The sequence below is a fragment of the Sapajus apella genome, unplaced genomic scaffold, assembly GCF_009761245.1.
Source record: "Sapajus apella isolate SASKATOON/1434 unplaced genomic scaffold, GSC_monkey_1.0 scaffold72, whole genome shotgun sequence".
Lineage (NCBI taxonomy): Eukaryota > Metazoa > Chordata > Mammalia > Primates > Cebidae > Sapajus > Sapajus apella.
In genome coordinates, this window is record NW_022437012.1 from 1,439,612 (window position 1) to 1,461,202 (window position 21,591).

General features: G+C 36.9%; 1 protein-coding gene across 7 annotated transcripts in view; it reads right to left on the reverse strand.

Moving 5' to 3' along the window:
- EPB41L5 (erythrocyte membrane protein band 4.1 like 5) overlaps positions 1-21,591 on the reverse strand; it is a 142,725-nt gene that overhangs the window by 27,766 nt on the left and 93,368 nt on the right. For all 7 annotated transcript variants that reach the window (XM_032250622.1, XM_032250620.1, XM_032250625.1 and 4 more), the window contains 3 exons: positions 11,604-11,767; positions 7,329-7,426; positions 201-329 (listed from right to left, as the gene is read on the reverse strand). In XM_032250622.1, the coding sequence (XP_032106513.1) occupies positions 201-329; positions 7,329-7,426; positions 11,604-11,767 (391 nt within the window). The remainder of the gene's footprint in view (positions 1-200; positions 330-7,328; positions 7,427-11,603; positions 11,768-21,591) is intronic.

The following is a 21,591-nucleotide window of genomic DNA, read 5'->3' on the forward strand; positions in this document are numbered from 1 at the left end:
AAAATTGAAGACTCACATCTATATAATTTTTTTTTTTTTAGCCTTCATATGACCCTGAGCATCTTTACTCGTTGTTTTTTTTTTAACCCCCTGACTGCACCCTTAATCTAGCTTGATTTGAATTTAGAGTTGAGGAAGGCAACTCTCTACATCCCACACTCTTTTCACTTCACCAGGGCTATCTAGTAAAGGCAGCTTACCTTATGTACTGCTTCTACCTGAGCCTTCAAAATGTTACTCTTGAAGTCAGGAGGAACTCTCAGGGCATTCAATCCCGGGCTCTCAATGACATTATTAAGGCATTTCTCAGTCAACTTCATCACTTCCTCCTAATATTTTAAAAATATACTATAATCAACTCTGATGCACTATAGTTATATGGAAATAGGAAATAAACTGATGAAAGTTCATATTCAGACAATCAAGAAATCATGTGTCTTAAGCAGCCATATCTTATTTCAGACATAAGCAACTCCTACAATCTTCTATCTGTGAAGAACTCCAGATTTAAAGGGAAGAGCCTCTGTAGGGCCTAACCTAAAATTGTAGCAAACTATAACCCAATGGGCAAATCTAGCCAACCACCACCTATTGTGTAAACAGTTTACTGGAATTCAGCCATGTTCATTCCTCTGTGCTGCTTTCATGCTACAATTGCAGAGCTAAGTAGCTGTGATAGAGACTATGAGGTTCTCAAAGACTAAAATATTTACTATCTAATCCTTTACTGAAATAATCTGCCAACCTCTGGTCAAGAGAATAGTAGTCTTCATGCTCTACTTTTCATCTTTTAGCCTAAAAATAGTAGTTGCTAAAGGCCACATATGCCTTAATTGTACCCACTGTCCTCGCTGAGTGCAGTTGAGATTCTTTTGCTCCTTTACGGTTTTAAAACAAACTACTGCTCATCAAAGAACAAGAAAAACTGATTCCTGAAATAAAATTTGAAGATAAAGAACATTCTGGATTGCCTCAGGTAATTAAGTGAAGGAAAGTAATTGAAAAATCTATAGAGCTTGATATGGCATAAATCCGAAAGGATTTCAAAGACATAAGAGAAAACTGAAGTCTGGAAGGGGATAATGAAGGAGACAAATAAATAACATAAATGCATTTATTATCACTGAACTACGGTAAAAATGGTAAAGATGGTAAATTATATATATATATTTTACCTCTTTTTTCTTAAAGAGAAAGCACAGAGACTAAGTTGCAGAGAAAAGGATGGATCAAAAAAAGAGAAGAATCTTGACAACTCTTAAAATCACAGCATCTCAAAGTTGGAAGGAATACTCCATCAAACCACCAAAATACTCCCAGAGGTGGTTTATTATTTCTTTTCTTCTAATTTTGGGTTTCGTTTACTCTTGCTTTACTAGTTCCTTAAGATGCATCATTAGGCTGTTTATCTAAAGTTGTTCTACTTTTGTGATGTAGGTGCTTATTGCTATAAACTTTCCTCAGTACTGCTTTTGCTGTATCCCACAGATTTTAGTATGTTTTGTTTCCATTTTCATTTGTTTCAAGAAATTTAAAAATTTCCTTACTTCTTCATTGACCCACTGGTCATTTGGGAGCATACTGTTTGATTTTCATGTGTTTGTACAGTTTCCAAAGTTTCTCTTGTTATTGATTTCTAATTTTATTCCACTGTGGTCAGAGAAGATACTGGAAGTAATTTTAATTTTTTTGAATGTTCAAGACTTGTTTTGTGACCTAACATATGGCCTATCCTTGAGAATAATCTGTGTGTGGAGGACAAGAATGTGTGTTCTGCTGCCATTAGATAAAATGTTCTGTAAATGTCTGTTAGGTCCATTTGATCTACAGTGATTAAATATAATTTTGGGGATTAATTTTTCTGTCTGGATGATCTATCCCCTGCTCAACATGGGGTGTTGAATTCTCCGGCTATAACTGTATGAGGTATATCTTTCTGTGTAGCTCTGATATTATTTGCTCTGTATATCTGGGTGCTCCAGTTTTAGGTACATATATTATTTTGTTATATCCTTTTGCTGAATTCACCCTTTATCAATATATAATAGCCTTCTTTGTCTCTCTTTTTACGATTTTTGTCTTGAAATCAATTTTATCTAATATAAATATCACCACACCTGCTCTGTTTTTGGTTTCCATTTGCATGGAATATCTTTTTCCATCCCTTTATTTTCAGTCTTTATGCGTCTGTATAGGTGAAATATGTATCATGTAGACAGCAGATCATTGGGGCTTTTTTTTTTTTTTTTTTGCAGAAAGTGATTTATTTAGGCAGAAAGAAAAACAGGAAAGAAATAGAGAAGAGAAAGAGTAGCTTCCATGAGACCGTGGAAGGGTTTTGTTTTTTTTTTAAAGCCGTTCAGCCACTCTGTCTTTTGATTGGAGAGTTTAGTCCATTTATATTCATTATTATTATTGAATAATAAATATAAATGACTATTTTGTTATCTGTTTTCTGGTTGTTTTGTGGTCTTCTCTTCTTCCTTGCCTGTCTTCCTTTTTGTGAAGGTGCTTTTCTCTGGTGGTATGCTTAAATTTCTTGCTTTTTATTTTTTTGTGTACCTGTTATAAGTTTTTTGAAGTTACCATGAGGCCTGCAAATAACATCTTGTAACACATTATTTTAAACTAATGACAACGTTGATTGAAAAAAAAAAATCAACAAGCAAAGAGAAAACTAATAAAAACTCTATACTTTAAGTTCAACACCGCCCTTTTCAACTTGTTGTTTCTATTTATATCTTATTACATCATGTCTAGAAAAGTTGTTGTAGTTACATTTTTGATAGCCTTTCATCCTTTCTACTCAAGATATGAGTAGTTTATACACAACAATTTCAACGTTATAATATTCTGCATTTGTTACCATTACCAGTGAGTTGTGTGCCTTCAGATAATTATCTTATCGCTCATTAACATCTTTTCCTTTTAGACTGAAGAACTAAGACAGGTCTGGTGAAATCCCTCAGCTTTTGTTTGTTTGGGAAAGTATTTCTCCTTCATGTTTGAAGGATTCCTTCAAACATGGATATACTATTTTAGGATAAAAGTTTTTCCTTCATTTTAAATATGTCATACCACTCTCTCCTGGCCCATAAGGTTTCTGCTGAAAAGTCTGTTTCCAGACATATTGAAGCTCCCTTGTGTGTTGTTTCTTTTCTCTTGCTTTTAGGATTCCTTAACACTGACATTTGGGAGTCTGAATATTCACTATCTTGAGGTAGCCCTATTTGAGTTAAGTCTGCTTGGTGTTCTATATCCTTCTTGTACTCGAATATTGGTATCTTTTTCTCCAGGCTTGGGAAGTTCTCTGTTACTATCCCTTTGAATACACGTTCTACCACATCTCTTTACCTCTTCTTTAAGGCCAATAACTCTTGAATTTGTCCTTTTGAAGCTATAATTTAGATCTTCTAGGTGTGCTTCATTTTTTCTTTTTTTGTCTCCTCTGAGTGTATTTTCAAACAGGCTGTCTTCAAGCTCACTAATTCTTTCTTCTGCTCGATCAGTTCTGTGGTTGAGAGACTGATGCATTCTTCACTATGTCAATTGAATTTTTCAGCTCCAGGATTACTGTTGATTTTTAAAATATTTCAATCTCTTTGTTAAATTTATCTGATAGGACTCTGAATTCCTTTTCTGTGTTATATTGAATTTCACTGGGCTTCCTCAAAGCAGCTATTGAGTTTTCTGCCTGAAAAGTCACATATGTCTGTCAATCTGGGATTGGTCACTGGTGCCTTATTTAGTTTGTTTGATGAGGTCATGTTTTCCTGGATGATCTTGGATGCTCGTTGACGTCTGGGCATTAAAGAGTTAGGTATTTATTGTAATCTCTGCAGTCTGGCCTTGTTTGTATGTCTGTCTTGAGAAGGCTTTCTAGTTATTCAAACGAAAGTGAATGTTGTGATGTAAGTTTTTGGTCACTCTAGCCATATCTGCATTAGGGGGAACCCCATGACCAGTAAGGCTGTTGCTCTTGCAGAGTTGTTGAGATACAGCCTTGGTGGTCTTAGGTAAGATCCGGGAGAATTCCCTGAATTCAGGGAATTACCTACTCAAGGTATGAGTAGTTTATACACAACAATTTCAGTGTTATAATATTCTGTATTTGTTTGTGTACACAGTTACTAGTGAGTTGTGTACCTTCAGATGATTATCTTATTGCTCATTAACATCTTTTCCTTTCAGACTGAAGAACTCCCTGGCAGAGTCTCTTGTTCTCTTCCCTCACTTTCCCCATACTGTCTCTCTCTTCTCAGTAAGCTGCATGGAGTTGGGGAGGAATGGCAAACGCACCCTCATGGCTACCCACTGAGACTGTGCTAAGTCAGACCTGAAGCCAGTACAGTACTGGGTCTCACCCAAGGCATATGGTGACTACTGCCTGGCCAACACTGATGTTTATTCAAGGCCCAGATTTTCTTACATAAGCAAGTGGTGAATCCAGCCTGACTTGTGCCTTTCTCTGTAGGACTGCAGGTTCTCTTCTGGCTCAGGGCTGGTTTAGAAATACCATCTAAGGAGCTAGGGCCTGGAGTTGGGAACTGTAGGAATCTACTTAGTGCTTCATTTTTACTGTGACTGAGCTGTTACCCAAGCTGCAAGACAAAGTTATTTTTATTCTTCCTTCTCCTTTCCTCAAGCGGAAGGTGTCTCTTCCCATGGCCACCACAGCTGAAAATGCCCTGGATCACACCTGAAGCCAGCATGGTACAAGGTCTTGCCCAAGGCCTGCAGCAAGTACTGCCTGGAAACCACTGGCCCAAGGCTTCTTTAGTCAGCAGATGATGAATCCTGCCAGGACTGGGTCCTTTCCCTCAAGGCAGCAGGTTCTCTTCCAGCCCATAGTATGTGTAGAAATGTCATTGGGAGGTAGGGTCTGACATGGAGGCGTTAGGACTCTGCTTGGTGCTTTATTTTACTGTGGCTACACTGGTATCCAAGCTACAAGACAAAGTCCTCTTTACTCTTCCCTCACCTTTCCTCAAGTGGAAGAAGTCTCTCCCAGACTTGCAAGCTGTACTACCTAGGGTTAAGAGAGGGTGATGTAAGCACCCCCTTGGCCTCCCCAGCTACTATCTCTCTAGGTCATGTGTACCCCAGGTCCACCGGCTCTGAGCGCAGCACAGTAACAGGATGTGCCCAGGAATTGTAGTCCTTGTGGCCTAGACTAGCTTTCAAATTTATTTAGGATCCTACAGCACTTTAGCCCACAGTGGTGGGGCTAGCTGGGACTCAGGTTCCAATTGCTGGGATGGATGATTCTTCTCTGGCTAGGGTTGCTCTAAATGCAGCCTCTGTGGAAGCTGGCGAAATTCTGCCCTGTGTTGCTTTCCATTCTGACAGATCAACACTGAGTTCAATACAAAGTCCCATAGCCACTGTCCTCTCCCTCCCCCAAGCACAGATTCTCTCTCAGGGCCACCCTCCTCCATAGGGGAAGGGCGGCATCAGCAATTCAAGACTGTCTTTCCTACTCTCTTCAGTGCCTCTTTCCTTGGTATGATGCTAAAACCAGGTACTATGATGGTTCATCTGATTTCTGGTTCTTATGATTTCTGGACTCTTATGGTCCTTTATTGTATGAAGAGTTATTTAATTTGGTGTTCCTGCTGGGGGGATGGTCACTGGAGGGTTATAATGGCCATCTTGCTCCACCTCCCTCCTTCCTTCTATTCTTGTCTGGCACAGAGTAAACCCTCACTAGATATTAACTGTTATTCTTCCTAGCTATGTGATCCTCCAAATGTTTCTTGATGGCACACTGTCTTTCACCTAAAGTGCTCCTTTACTCTCCTATCCTGAACCCACACTTCTCATCTTTTCAAGGCTTCAAAACTAATGCAGTAGACTCTCTGCCTCAGAGGGTCAGTTATATTATAGCAATATATGCAGGACATTTTACAAAAGAAACAAGTAGCTGTTCAACAGATTTCTATAAACTCTGAGCACAGCCAACCCTGAGATCCCCCACCCCTGCTCCTCCTTACCACCAAGGTTTAAGAAAAAAAACAGTTTCTTTTTTTTCCTGAGTAGCTGGGACTATAGGCATGCTCCACCATGCCTGGCTAATTTTTGTATTTTTTGTAGAGATGGGGTTTCACCATGTTGGCCAGGATGGTCTCAATCTCCTGACCCGATCTACCACGTGCCTCGGCCTCCCAAAGTGCTGGGATTACAGGCGTGAGTCATAGCGCCCAGCCCCGGGCTTCATTCTTTAGGGTCATTCCAGTCCTCCACTAAATTTCTGTTAGTTATTAATCATCTAAAGCTTTTATCTAAAGTTTTCAATTTATCCTTCTTTCTCTGGCCCTGCATTCCCCTACTTTACAAAGATATTTTTAAAAACTGACACTATGAAAGCAAACAGACAAGTGGGACAGAATACTGAAAAGTCAACAAAATGGAAAACCTTTCTGAAATTGAATCACCTTCTAACAGCTATTTCTAAGACAAAACACATTAGAAAGAAAGGAAAAAAAGGCTTGGATCCAGAAAGACATTTTTAATAATGACAGTGCAAGACAGAAGAAAATCACTTTCTACTCTGTACTGGTCTCTAAAGAAATTCCAGTGAGTTATCCAAGGATGGAAGAACACTGTGAGTCAGCCGCTCTCCTTTCCTCTTTAAAACAAAAACACAATTCATCTTGGCCATGTTATCAGTTGTCTATATGTAGAGAAAACAAAAGGGCATTTCCAGATCATTACCTATAATCAACTCTTCCATTTAGTGGGGCCATCTGGTAGCTGATATGATTAATAACAAAATTTCCACCTCATTCAATTTATTTTAGTCCTTCCTATAAGTTATTTAACATAGAAATAAGAAAATTATAATCAAACTATAAATTGAAGCTTGATCGGTGTAATTGGTATGTATCCCCCACCCCACAACAAAAAAATTCAAAGGGGACGGGGTAGAGAAAGGAATGATAGATGAAGTTAAAGCATCTGATATTCTGTTCTCTTTCTTGTTTATATTACAGAGCAGCTCTCTTTCAAACAAACCCTTCTATAATTTCAACAGGCTTTCAGCAGGCCCTTCAACTAGACTGGGTGAATCAAAATGAAAGGTTTAACAGTCATCTTGACTGTTTTTTTTTTAAATCATGAAATCACCTTACAATTCATGTTGCTGTGCAAGTTTTCCTCCCTCCCTCCCTCTTAAATACCTACATATATCATCCTTAAAAATGAGAAAACAGGTTTATAAGAACTCAGCACAGACAAATTACCCAGCTAAGGGAAAAAGGAAGTATGTTGGAAAGAAAAGATTTCCGGGAGCTCCGGATAACAGGTGTACACAAGGGAAATCTGAATACCTGGCTGTTTATGTTAACATCGATGTTGGATCGAGGGGACAGCAAAGGACTGTTCTCCATCTCAAGCTGCTTGATCTTCTCTGAGGTGTCTTTTAATGCTGAAAAAAAAAGGCAAAATAACCCCTTAGTCTGCCAGGCTGTCACAGCTAGCTATGTGAGGGTATGGTTTGGTTTTGTTTTCTCAACATCAGTTATCATCAATTAATAGTAATAATCCAGATAAACACAAAATAAACATATTTTCTTTCCATAACCAGCTACCTGTCCACTCATTTGAATAAGAGTTAATCCTAAGTAGGAACACCAACCTGTAACTGCAGTACTCCTAAAAAGCAAGCAGATGTGAAATTTCCATAGCATGTGTGGTTGAGAAGGTTTACCTAGCCAAGAGACTCAAAAGGCACAGAACACTTGTGACATGATCCTTTTCTTTTATAACCACAACCCAGGCTCATGTGTAACCTCAACACTTTGTCATCTTTGTTCCTTGGCCCTGACTACTGGCTAAAACTAAATTTATGTGAAACAAACTGATGAAGAATATATATTTATTCATTGACTGATTCAACATTTTATATATTGGTACCATCATGTGTGATGCATAAGCATTTTGTCTTCATAATGTTCTTCTAGCAGCAAAATACATTACAAAATCCTCTAACCACAGAAAAGATAATACATTAAGCATGATTCATCCTTAAATGAAGACTTTAAAAAGTAACTATCCTAAAATAATCTCGTTTTGCAGATATTAATTTGATGTGAGCATAAAATTTTACACTGTCACTTGACAAAAAATGTTGAATGCTTAATAATTTCTATATAATCAGATAGAAAAATAGAGGAGAAAACTTTGAAATCATATTCTCTGGGTCAAAGGGATATTCTAAAAGTGGCCATCAATTAACTCAGTGGAGTCCCTGGCTACAAATTAAGAATCAGGTGGAGAGCTTTCAAGAAACACTCATTCCCAGGGCTCACCCAAGAATAACTGTAACAAAATCCTTTGAGGTAGGATTCTGGCACTGGTAGGTTTTAAAACTCTCCAGGTGATTTTAAGTACAACCAAAGGTGAGAACCAGTAATTCAACTGGTCTCAAAATCTTCTCTATCCATTTACTTAATTGCCATCTCATGGTTTTCTTATGCTTCAAATTACTCCATCTGGAATACTTTTGTTGTTGTTGTTAAAATAAACCTTTTTCTGCTACTTTTTTCTTTTTGTCTGAGGAACATCCTGCCATGTAGCACAAGCTATTTTAGTAACTATTTAGCTATGTGAATCAGGATTCTGACATTAGAACAAAAATAAAATACACAATTAGATACCAAGACTAATGACCTTGACTCTTTTTTTTTGACCTTGACTCTTAACACAAAAATGTTCTAATTATTCTCACTGATTTTGAGCAAATGTTGTAAGCCTGAACTGAGTAAGTCATATAAACAAAACCCCCACACTTATGCAAGAATTTCCTCTGCCACAATCTCAACAGAATTCAAGCTCTGCTTTAATACTCTGTAATGAGGTGCTAACTAACTCTTAGGAACCTTTTTTTTTTTTTTTTTTTTGAGACAGAGTCCACTCTTGTCACCCAGGCTGGAGTGCACTGGTGCGATTTTGGCTCACTGCAACCTCCGCCTCCCAAGTTCAAGTGATTCTCTTGTCTCCGCCTCCTAAGTAGCTGGGATTACTGGTGCCTGCCACCGTGCCCGGCTAATTTTTGTACTTTTAGTAGAGACGGGGTTTTGCCATATTGGCTAGGCTGGTCTCGAACTCCTGATCTCAGCTGATCCAGCCACCTGGGCCTCCCAAAGTGCTGGGATTACAGGCGTGACCCAATACGCCTGGCCAGGAACCTATTTCTATTACACTGCATAAACAGTTAAAAAAAACTTCCCCTTACTGATGCACAAGCTGTTTCCCTATACTTGCAAATTGCTCATCCAAGGTTCACCAATAAAGTGTCATAAAACTAATTATTTGATGTATCAGATTTCCAAATATTTGAAGAGTTACCTTATTTCATTTGATCTTTTCTAAGCATTCCTAGTTCATTCTACCATGTAAACCTTAAGCTAATATATTTTGCAAAAAGTATGTACTCAATAAGTGATACTAATACATTATCATAGCACTGAAAAAACTAAACTTTGTGAATTCGTATAATAGATATTAAATGGAAAGTAAATGAAATCAATACTGCCATCTCTATAAAGGAGACTATTTTTATTTTAACCCTGGAAATACTCTGCATTAAGACAGTCTTCCCAGCACTTTGGGAGGCCGAGGCGGGTGGATCACGAGGTCAAGAGATCGAGACCATCCTGGTCAACATGGTGAAACCCCGTCTCTACTAAAACTACAAAAAATTAGCTAGGCATGGTGGCGCGTGCCTGTAATCCCAGCTACTCAGGAGGCTGAGGCAGGAGAATTGCCTGAACCCAGGAGGCGGAGGTTGCGGTGAGCCGAGATCGCGCCATTGCACTCCAGCCTGGGTAAAAAAGTTTCAAACTTGTTTCCCAAGAAAAAAAAAAAAAAAAAAAAAAGACAGTCTTGGTTCTGGTTGAATCTAAATCCTGACGGTTTTGCTATGCTATGTCTCAATTCTTTCTAGAAACAAAAAGCAAATTTCTTTTCTAAATTTTAATTTAACTTAATTTTTTTTCTTCTGAGACAGAGTCTTGCTCTATGTCCCAGGCTGGAGTGCAGTGGCACAATCTCAGCTCACTGCAACCTCTGCCTCCCGGGTTCAAGCAACTCTCATGCCTCAGCCTCCTGAATAGCTGGGGTTATAAGAGCATGCCACCACATCCAGCCTAATTTTAAATTTAGGTTCAGGGAGTACACGTGTAGCTTTGTTGCAAGGGTAGAACAAGAGCAAGCATTGCTAACAAGAAGTGAAGTCCAGAGCAAAACTGGACTATCCAAAATAAATTACTACAGCAAAAGTACGTGAGCAATAGTAATGGGGGATATTTTCTTAATCTAGTAACTGCTACCTTAAAAAGTCAAATTACTTTGAAATTATCAGTGTAATAAATTTTTATTTCTCTGACCTGAGACTAACAAGCATAAGTTAAACATGTTAGATGTTAATAAAAACCATGATGTACCAGAACATTTGTTTGTAGTGATTACCTAGGAAATGAACAAATTTTTAACACCACTTATCAGTAATATTTGAACATGTTCCATTAACCAGAAGCATTGTGTGACTTTTCACTAACACTTATTTCTAAGTTACTAAATAGTATTGCTATATTCTACAGTCTCAGAGACAACAGCATATTTAGGGCAATTTTCTGAGTTTTTTAATGAAGTGCTAATTTTAGCCTGCAATAGAAATCAAATTGGCCAAGAGCCAAATAAATACAAGCTGCTTTAAAATGAACATGCATTACAGTGAGATTCAACAGGAAATTGCTGTTTAAAAACAAGCTATGCTTTCATATCAAACTAAACTCACAAATACATAGACGTTTTCCGTGAGAGATTTACTGTCTCCTTTTAACCTACAATTTTTTTAAAAGTAGCATTCTTTCTGTGTTCTTTCTTTCTGTGGGCCCATGCAATAATAATCCTCATTAATAACAAAACACTTTCTTTTTTTTTTTTTTTTTTTTTTTTTTTTTTGAGACGGAGTTTCGCTCTTGTTACCCAGGCTGGAGTGCAATGGCGCGATCTCGGCTCACCGCAACCTCCGCCTCCCGGGTTCAGGCAATTCTCCTGCCTCAGCCTCCTGAGTAGTTGGGATTACAGGCACGCACCACCATGCCCAGCTAATTGTTTGTACTTTTAGTAGAGACGGGGTTTCACCATGTTGACCAGGATGGTCTCGATCTCTTGACCTCGTGATCCACCCGCCTCGGCCTCCCAAAGTGCTGGGATTACAGGCTTGAGCCACCGCGCCCGGTATAACAAAACACTTTCTAAGAGCTAATGGGATGTTCAAACATCATTCAATCCTATGCCCTAGAAAATGTTTAAGGAAGCTTTTCTTCTTTTTAATTTGCACTCAAGAAAAAAGGCAAAAAGCAAGTTTGAAGACTCTTAAATGTTTAAAGTCTTATAAATGACACACATTTCATGACTTCAGTTATGTTATCTTAAATATTTCAGTGTTCCCTTAAAGGCAAGATGTCATAACTCTTCAGAATTAAATTTAAAAGTTGAACTAGTACAAAATATATTACTGGAGAAACTAATTTCAATATCTTATTTCAAAGGAAGATAAAAAGGTATCACTGATATATCATGGAACATTTACTTACTCTCATACTCAACTTCAGGTTCCCCTAATCCAGGAAGCCTGGTGGCTACATTAACGTCATTTGGTGCTTGGAATGTTTCCATAATGTCAGATGCCGTGGATACATCACCGATGGTTGTTTCCAATAAGTCTGGACTAGCCAGCAAATCAATATTTAGAGGAATGCTGGAATGGAAATAGAAAATTTACTTAGACCAAGAAATTTAACGTGAAGAATTTAAAACACTGCTCACTCTCTGTATCTGCAAGTTCCACCACATCTGTGAATTCAAGCAACGATGAATCAAAAATAATCAAAAGAAAACAAAAACAAAAAATTTTTAAAAACACATAAAAAACAATATAGTTTAACAACTATTTACATAGCATTTATATTGTATTAGGTTTTCTACATAATCTAGAGATGATTTAAAGTATATGGGAAGATATGTGTAGGTTACATGCAAACATGACACCATTTCATATGAGACTTGAGCATCTGAGAATTCTGTTATCTCAGGGAAGTCCTGGAATCTATTCTCCATGGATACTGAGGGACTATACTAACAAAGTCTTTGTTGAAAAAAGATTCATGAGAAAGTTTTTGTCTCAACTGGCTTTATTCATCTCTCACAACCCTTTGGGTAGACTTCTCCTCCCAGCCAAAATGGAGTAAAAGAGACTGGTTTGGCCTCCCACCTGAAAACGTAAGGGAGAAAAATAACCTTAATAAGTAAGGTTAAATAAATAACCTAAATAAATAGGTTCCACAAAGTTGCAGGATACAAGATCAATATAAGAAAAATCAATTGTATATCTATACATGAACAATAAGTAATAGGAAACTGAAATTATGAAGACAATTTCATTCATAGTAACATCAAAAGGGATAAATTTAATAAAGGATATGTATGACTTGTACACTGAAAATCATTTATAAAGGAGATCTAAATAAATAGAAAGACTTTTAATGTTAACATATTGGAACACTTAATATTCAAGATGGCCTCTCCCCAAACTGATCTATAAATTCAATGTATTCACTATCAAAATCCCAGCAATTATTTTTTTATAGAATTGACCAGCCAATCCTAAGATTTATGAAAGTCAAAGCAGCTAGAATAGCCAAAACAATTTCAAAAATGAATGTACACTACTGAATTTGAGTAGTATAATGCAACAGTAATCAAGACAGGGTGATACTGGCACAAAGACAGGCAGGTAAATCAACAACAGAATTGAGAGCCTATATTATAGAATATAAGGAACTTTTGATGATATAAGACTTTTTGACAAGATAAATCAACAGAAGACAGACTTTTTAACAAATGGTACTAGGACAACCAGATATCCATATGCAAAAATATTAGACCATATCTCACACTATACACACAAATTAAATCAAAATGTGTAAGAGACCTAAGTGTTAAGAGTTAACTGTAAAACTTTAGAACAAAATATAGAAGAAAAAAGTCTTTGTGACTTTGGGTGGGGTGAAGTATTCTTAGATGTGACACCAAAAGTATCGATAAAAGAAAAACTTAAAATGAACTTCACAACTAAAAATGTTTCCGTGTCAAAGAATCTCAGAGCTTGAAGACTATCTTTCTGAAATAAGACAGGTAGGCAAGAATAGAAGGGGAAAAAAGAAAAGGAATGAACAAAACCTCCAAGAAATACGGCATTATGTAAAGAGACCAAACCTATGACTGATTGAGGTACCTGAAAACAGACAGGGAGAACAGAACCAAGTTAGCAAAACAAACATCAGGATATATCCAGGACAACTTCTCCAACCTAGCAAGGCAGGCCAAAATCAAATTCAAGAAATGCAGAGAATCCCAGTAAGATACTCCACAAGAAGATCAACCCCAAGACACAATAATCAGACTCTCCAAGGTTGAGATGAAAGAAAAAAATGTTAAGTGTAGCCAGAAAGAAAGGCCAGGTCATCCACAAAAGGAAGGCCATCAGTCTAAAAGCAGACGTCTCCACGGAAACCCTAAAAGTCAGAAGAGATTGAGAGCCAATATTCAACTTTCTTTTAAAAAAGAATCTTCAACCCAGATTTTCATACCAAACAACCGAAGCTTCTTAAGTGAAGAAGAAATAAGATCCTTTTCAGATGAGCAAATGCTCAGGGAATTTGTCATCACCAGGCCTGCTCTGCAAGAGCTACTGAAGGAAGCACTAAATATGAAAGGAAAAGCAATTACCAGACACTGCAAAAACACACTGAAGTACACAGGCCAATGACCCTCTGAGGCAACCACATAAACAAGTCTGCAAAATAACCAGCTAGCATCTAGTTATTTTGATGACAGGATCAAATTCACACATAACAATACTCAAATGTAAATGGGCTAAATACTCCAATTAAAAAACACAGAATTTCAAGGTTAATGAGACTCATTGGTATGCTGTCATCATGAGACTCATTTCATGTGCAAAGATACACATAGGCTCAAAATAAAAAGATGGAAGAAAATTTACCAAGCAAATGGAAAACAGGAAAAAGCAGGGATTGCAATCCTATTTTCTGGCAAAAAAGACTTTAAACCAACAAAGATCAAAAAAGACAAAGGACATTACATAACAGTAAAGAGTTCACCAAAAAGAGCTAGCTATCCTAAATACATATGCACCCAATACAGGAACGCCTAGATTCATAAAACAAGTTCTTAGAGACCTACAAAGAGACACAGACTCCCATACAAATAACAGTAGGAGACTCTAAAACCCCAATGACAATATTAGATCACTGAGACAGAAAATTAACAAACATATTCAGGATCTGAACTCAGCTTTGGATTAAGCAGACCTGATAGATAAATACGTAATTCTCTGCCCAAAAGCAACAGAATATATACTTTTCTCATCATCACACAGAACCTACTCTAAAATTGATCACATAATCAGAGGTAAAACACTTCTCAACAAATGTAAAATAACTGAAATCGCAAGTCTCTCAGACAACACAATCAAATTATAACTCAAAGCTAAGAAATTCACTCAAAACCACACAACTAAATGGAAATTGAACACTCTGTTCCCGAAAGACTCATGGGAAAACAAAATTAAGACAGAAATCAAGAAGTTTTTTGAAGCTAATGAGAACAGGCAACTGGACCACAGCTAAAGCAGTGTTAAGAGGGAAATTTATAGCACTAAATACCCATATCAAAAAGCTAGAAAGATCTCAAGTTAACAACCTAACATTATAACTAAATGAACTAGAAAACTAAGAGCAAACAAACCCCAAAGCTAGCAGAAGACAAGAAATACTCAAGGTAAGAACTGAACTGAAGGAGATATACATACCAAAAAATCCTTCAAAAAAAAAAATCTATGTAACTAGGAGGTGTTTTGAAAAAAATTAACAAAATAGATAGATCGTTAGCTAGACTAATGAAGAAAAGACAAGAATCAAATAAACACAAACAGAAATGATAAGGGAGATATCACCACTGACCCCACAGAAATACAAACAACCATCAGAGAATACTATAAACATCTCTACGCAAATAAACTAGAAAAGCTAGAAGAAATGGATACATTCCTTGACATATACACCCTCCAAAGCCTGAGCCAAGAAGGGGAATCCCTGAATAGACCAATAACAAGTTCTGAGACTGAGGCAGTAATAAACAGCCTGCTAACCAAAAAAAAAAAAAAAAAAAAAAAGTCCAGGACCTGATGGATTCACAGCTGAATTCTACCAGAGGTACAAAGAAGAGCTGGTACCATTTCTACTGAAACTATTCAAAAACATTGAAAAGGAGGGACTCCTCTCTAACTCATTCTATGAGGGAAGCATCATATTAATATCAAAACTTGGCAGAGATACAATAAAAAAAGTTTTCTTCAGGTCAATATACTTGATGAACACTGATGCAAAAAAGAAAAACTCAATAATACTGGCAAACTGAATCCGGGAGCACATCAAAAAGTTCATCCACTACAATCAAGTTGCCTTCATCCCCAGGATGTGAAGTTGATTCAAAATACACACATCATTAAATGTGATTTGTCACATAAACAGAACTAGAGCCAAAAAACACGATTATCTCAATAGATGCAGAAAAAGCCTTCAATAAAATTCAACATCTCTTCATGTTAAAAATGCTCAATAAACTAGGTATTGAAGGAACATACCTCAAAATAATGAGCCATTTTTGACAAACAGCCGATATCATACTGAATGTGCAAAAGCTGGAAGTACTCCCTTTAAAAACTGCCACATGGGTGTGATGTCACGTGCCTGTACTCCTAGCTACTCAGGAGGCTGAGGCAGGAGAATCGCTTGAACCCAGGAGGCGGAGGTTGCAGTGGGCCAGGATTGCGCCACTGCACTCCAGCCTAGGTGACAGAGTGAGGCTCCAACTGAAAAAAAAAATCAGCACAAAATAAGGACACCCTCTTTCACCACTCCTATTCAACACAGTACTGGAAGTTCTGGCCAGGGAAATCATGCAAGAGAAAGAAAGAAAGGGTATTCAAATAGGGAGAGAGGAAGTCAAATTATCTTTGTTTGCAGATGGCATGTCCTGCATCTAAAAACTCCATGTCTCAGCTCAAAAGCTTCTTAAGTTGATAAGCAACTTCAGCAAAGTCTCAGGATACAAAATGTGCAAAAATCACTAGCATTCCCATATACCAACAATAGGTAAGCAAAGAGCCAAATCTTAACTCCTATTCACAACTGCTGCAAAAAGAATAAAACACCTAGGAATACAGCTAACAAGGGATGTGAAGGACCTTTGCATGGACAACTACGAACCACTGCTCAAAGAAATCAGAGAGATCACAGACAAATGGGAAAACATTCCATGCTCATGAATGGGAAGAAGAGGTATTACAAAAATGGCCACATTGCCCAAAGTAACTTATAGATTCAATGCTATTACCATTAAACTACCATTGACATCATTCACAGAATTAGAAAAAAACTACTTTAAAATTTGTATGGAACCAAAAAAGAGCTGAAATAGCCAAGACAATCCTAAGCAAAAAGAACAAAGCTGGAGGCATCATGCTACTCAACTTCAAACTATACTACAGTATAGGATGCAGGAATCAAAACAGCATGGTTCTGGACAAGAACAGACACATAAGACCAATAGAACAGAACAGAGAAATCAAAAATAAGACAGCACACCTATAACCATCTGATCTTTGACAAACCTGACAAAAAACAAGAAATGGAGAAAGGGCTCCCTATTTAATAAATGGCGCTGGCTAGCTATAGGCAGAAAATTGAAACTGGATCCCTTCCTTATACCATATACAAAACTTAAGATGGATTAAAGACTCAAATGTAAAACCCTAGAAGAAAATCTAGGCAATACCATTTAGGACACAGGAGTCAAGGCTCTTAAAGAAATGGCTGATCTCAGGGCTAAGGCAAAGAAAGCACAAAATGAATATGGAACCTCTTGTGCCAGAATTTTTAAAGTGCTCATAGGGCAAAGATTTCATGATGAAAATGCCAAAAGCAGCTGCAACAAAAGCAAAAATTCACCAAATGGGATCTAATTAAAGAGCTTCTGTACAGGAGGAAAAAAAAAAAAAAAAAACCTGTCAGCAGAATGAGCAGACGACTTAAAGAATGGGAGAAGATTTTTGTAATCTATCCATCTGACAATGGTCTAATATCCAGAGGCTACAAGGAACTTAAACAAATTTATAAGAAAAAAAAAAACATTAAAAGGTGGGCAAAGGACATGAACAGACAGTTCTCAAAAGACATACATGCAGCCAACAAACATTAAAAAAAAAAAACAAAACTCAACATTACTGATCATTAGAGAAATGCAAATCAAAACCACAATGAGATACCATCTCATACCAGGCAGAATGGCTATTACTAAAAAGTCAAAAAAACAACAGATGCTGGCGAGGCTGGGGAGAAAAAGGAATGCTTTACACTGTTGGTGAGAATGTATATTAGTTCAACCACCGCAGAAGACTATGGCAATTCCTCAAAGATCTAGCGGCAGAAATACCATTTGACCCAGCAATCCCATTACTGGGTATATGCCCAAAGGTATATGTATCTTTCCATTGCAAAGATACACGTGCATGTATGTGCATCACAGCATCATGCACCAAAGACATGGAATGAACCTAAATGCCCATAAATGACAGACTGGTTTAAAAAAATGTGGTACATTTACACCATGGAATACTATGCAATCATAACAAGGAACGAGATCATGTTCTTTGCAGGGACATGGATGGAATTAGAAGCCATTAAACTAACATAGGAACAGAAAACCAAACACCACATGTTCTGACTTATAAGTGGGTGCTGAATGATGAAAACACATAGACACAAGGCAGGGGAAACACCACACACTGGGGCCTGTCAGGTGTGTGGGGTGGAGAGAGCATCAGGAAGAATAGCTAATAGATGCTGGGCTTAATACCCAGGGGGCAGCATGATCTGTGCAGCAAAACACCATGACACATGTTTATCTATATAAACAAATCTGCACATCCTGCACATGTACCCCTGAATTTAAAATAAAAGTTAAAGAAAAAAATAAACAAATAAATTTAGGTCTGAGACAAGAGTACAGTTTTATCCTTTTCTATGCGGACATACAGTTGCCTCGGCACCATGATGAATTTCTTGAAAGTGGGATTGACATAATTGGAAAGCCATCTGGAAATAATAGAATTAGAATTCATTACTCATATCTTATACTAAGATTCAAAATGGATCTGAGATTCAAATGTAAGAAAATTAACTCATACAGTACTGGAAGCAAGGATAGCCGAATTCCTCTAAAATGCAACAGTGAGGAAAACTATTAAATTCCAGAAACTATTAAAGAGAAAAATATTAAGCAATCTGCTTATATAAAAACCTTTAAAACTTTTGCATAGCAAAAAATACTAAAAGCAAAGTAAATGTGAGAAACTGAAAATATATTTTTTGCAGCTTACATACATAGAGTTAATATCCCTAATATACATAAAAAGCTTCTTAAAAGTAGAGAAGAAAAAGGCTAACAGCCTTGTTTAAAAATGGGGAGGGGGCAGGGGGGCTACAGATAAGAACAAGCAATTTATGGAATAAATGCAAATGGCTCTTAAACATACAAATATGCTACTGAGAGAGATTTAAATGAAAACTACATCAAACATATCCATCATGAATCTTGATTATGATGTTGGTTTCATGGGTGTGTGTTCACACTCAAATGCTTTAAACGGATGCACTTTATTGCACCAAGCGTATCTCAATAAAGCTCTAAGGAAAATAAAAAAAATACTTTGATATCCTATCTTATTTCTCAGATTGGCAAAAATCCCAGTGTTTCTTGATCCTTTGTTGGTGAAGCCATGAGAGGTATGAGCACTCACATACTCTGTTGGTTCAATGTAGAATCCTCAATGAAGGAGGGTCAGGCAATATCTAGAAAAATTAAAATGTAACTACTACCAAATAAATACCATAATCACATTGAGAGGGAAAAGGAACTAATCCAAGTAAATTTTAAGTGCAATACTTCGACTGTATACTCTCAGTTTAAAAAGGAGAACCATGAAGAAATGCTGAACGTTACTTTGACAGATTTTTTGTTGACAGTGGTATGCGTATAGCAATTCTGAAACTGTTTAGCACATATTATCCAAATGGAAGCTAGGTTTCTCACAGAGAAGAAAGGAGATAGGAATAAGGAATTGGGGAGTGTAAAGAACCCTGGGTATTCACTTGAGAGTTAGAGTGTGTGCATGAATTTGTGATTTAAACATCCATATCTATTTTTTTTTTTTAACTCTGTCCACTGAGTCTAGAAGCAATGACATTCCCAGTAGCAATGAGCATACAGCAGACTTAGTACTCAGATCTTGGCTCCTAAACACCATTTTAATTAGCAGGAGTCAGGACTCTTAAAGAAATGGCTGATCTCAGGGCTAAGGCAAAGAAGGTGCAAAATGAATATGGAACCTCTTGTTCCAGAATTTTAAACATGCTCAAAGGGTAGGGGACAGGTTACATAGCACACAGGATACAGTTTGACAGGGTTCCCACTGGCAAGACCTGGGACAGTTTGTCAAAATGACAATAGTCATGGACTATATAACACATTGAATTTAAAAATCAGTGATTCTACATTTAATTAGATAGATTTTACTTTTGGGGAGGAAGGAGAGAAAAGGGAACACTTACACACTGTTTGTGGGAATGTAAATGTTAAAAGCAGTTGATTTCTCAAAGAATGAAAAACCGAATTACCATTTGACCTGGCAATCCTATTACTGAGAATATACCCAAAAGAAATTATTCTACCAAAAAGACCCTGTACTTGTATGATTATTGCAGCACTATTCACAATAGCAAAAGCATAGAGTCAGCCCTGCTGCCTATCACCAGCGGACTGGATAACGAAAATGTGGTATACACACAACCTGAAATAGAACAAATAGAATAGTCATCAAAAAGAATAAAATCATGTCCTTTGCAGCAACATGGATGCAGCTGGAGGCCGTTATCCTAAGCAAACTAACACAAAAACAAATACTGCATGTTTTCACTTATAAGTGGGAGCTAAACACCAGGTACACACAAAGACAGGAACAATAAACACTCTCAGGATTCCAAAGGAGGAAGGCAGGGAGAGGGGCAAGGGTTAAAAAAAAACCCACCTAATGAGTACTATGTTCTCTACTTGGGTGATGGGATCATTAGAAGCCAGAACCTCAGCACCACGCAATATACCCATGTAAAACAAAACTACACACATACCCCTTGAATCTATACAAAAATAAAAATAAAAAAAACAAAAACTCCTGCACTGTGACAACTTTGAGTCAAAGATTCAAAAAACGAACAATCCTTCCTTGCTTACTATCACACCACTACGTTTTTAGATTAGGCTGTTGTTTATCTGAAGGTCACACATGCTATACATTCTTGGGTACCGTTGTTACTGAAATTTTCATGGCTAATATCAGATTAGCCTTAAGCTTGTCTGCAAAACCATTTCATAATTTGTATCTTTATTTTCGGGTAATTTGTTCCACAGACAACTAAAATGCCAATGATATAATTTAAATGGTATATTATTATTGCTCCTTCATCCAGGAAGACTTCTTCAACTATCAAATAAGTCTTGCAATTGAGAACTTGCAAACTGGTAAGGGGGTAAACTATAAATAAGCAAATATTCAAGAGGGAAAATAAAAAAGTATAATCTGGTAAAAGCAAGTAATTCAGCTCAACCATCCCATTTTATATAGACATAAACTATAAAACTTAAATACTTATAATCTTTTTACTTTATACTTTATAAAGTGAAATAACTGATTATCCTGCTACAATAGCTGTTTAACAAATGAAGACTCATTTAACTTGTTACTGTGCTTTGTTTTTATGTTATATATCAATCTGCCTCGCAGGTAAGGACAAACATATAGAATATACCAGCAAATTTATGTAAAACACTGATTCTTTAAGAAGACAAAATAAAAAGATCCCTCCAGGAAAAAAACAACACAACTGAACAAAAAAGGAGAAATAATTTCAGAAATTTCAGGTGCTTCAGATAAATAATACCATGTATAATTATACAGAAAAATGGTAAACAAATGAAATTAATAAATACCTAAACTGGCTCAAGGAGAAATAAAAAACCTCATTAGACCAATAGCCATTAAATAAACTGAGTCAATTTAAAATCTTCCCATTAAGAAAAAACATGGCACACTTATCTTTATAGAAGGTTTCTGCCCAACTTGCAGGCAACAGGTCATTCCACTTCTACACAAACTCTTCAGAAGGGGGAGAGGGAAGGAAGAGAGAGAAAATACGAACATTCTCTCACCAGCTCATTCTATGAGGAACATTCCCTCACCAGCTCATTCTATAAGACTAGAATTAATCAGATCAAACAGCACAAGTAAGAAAGACTATAAGCCAATTATTGAAACTGTGCCTAAAAGAGCTAAAGAAACCAATGACTAAACTCTTGGGCTTATAGAACAGCAGATAAGAAACA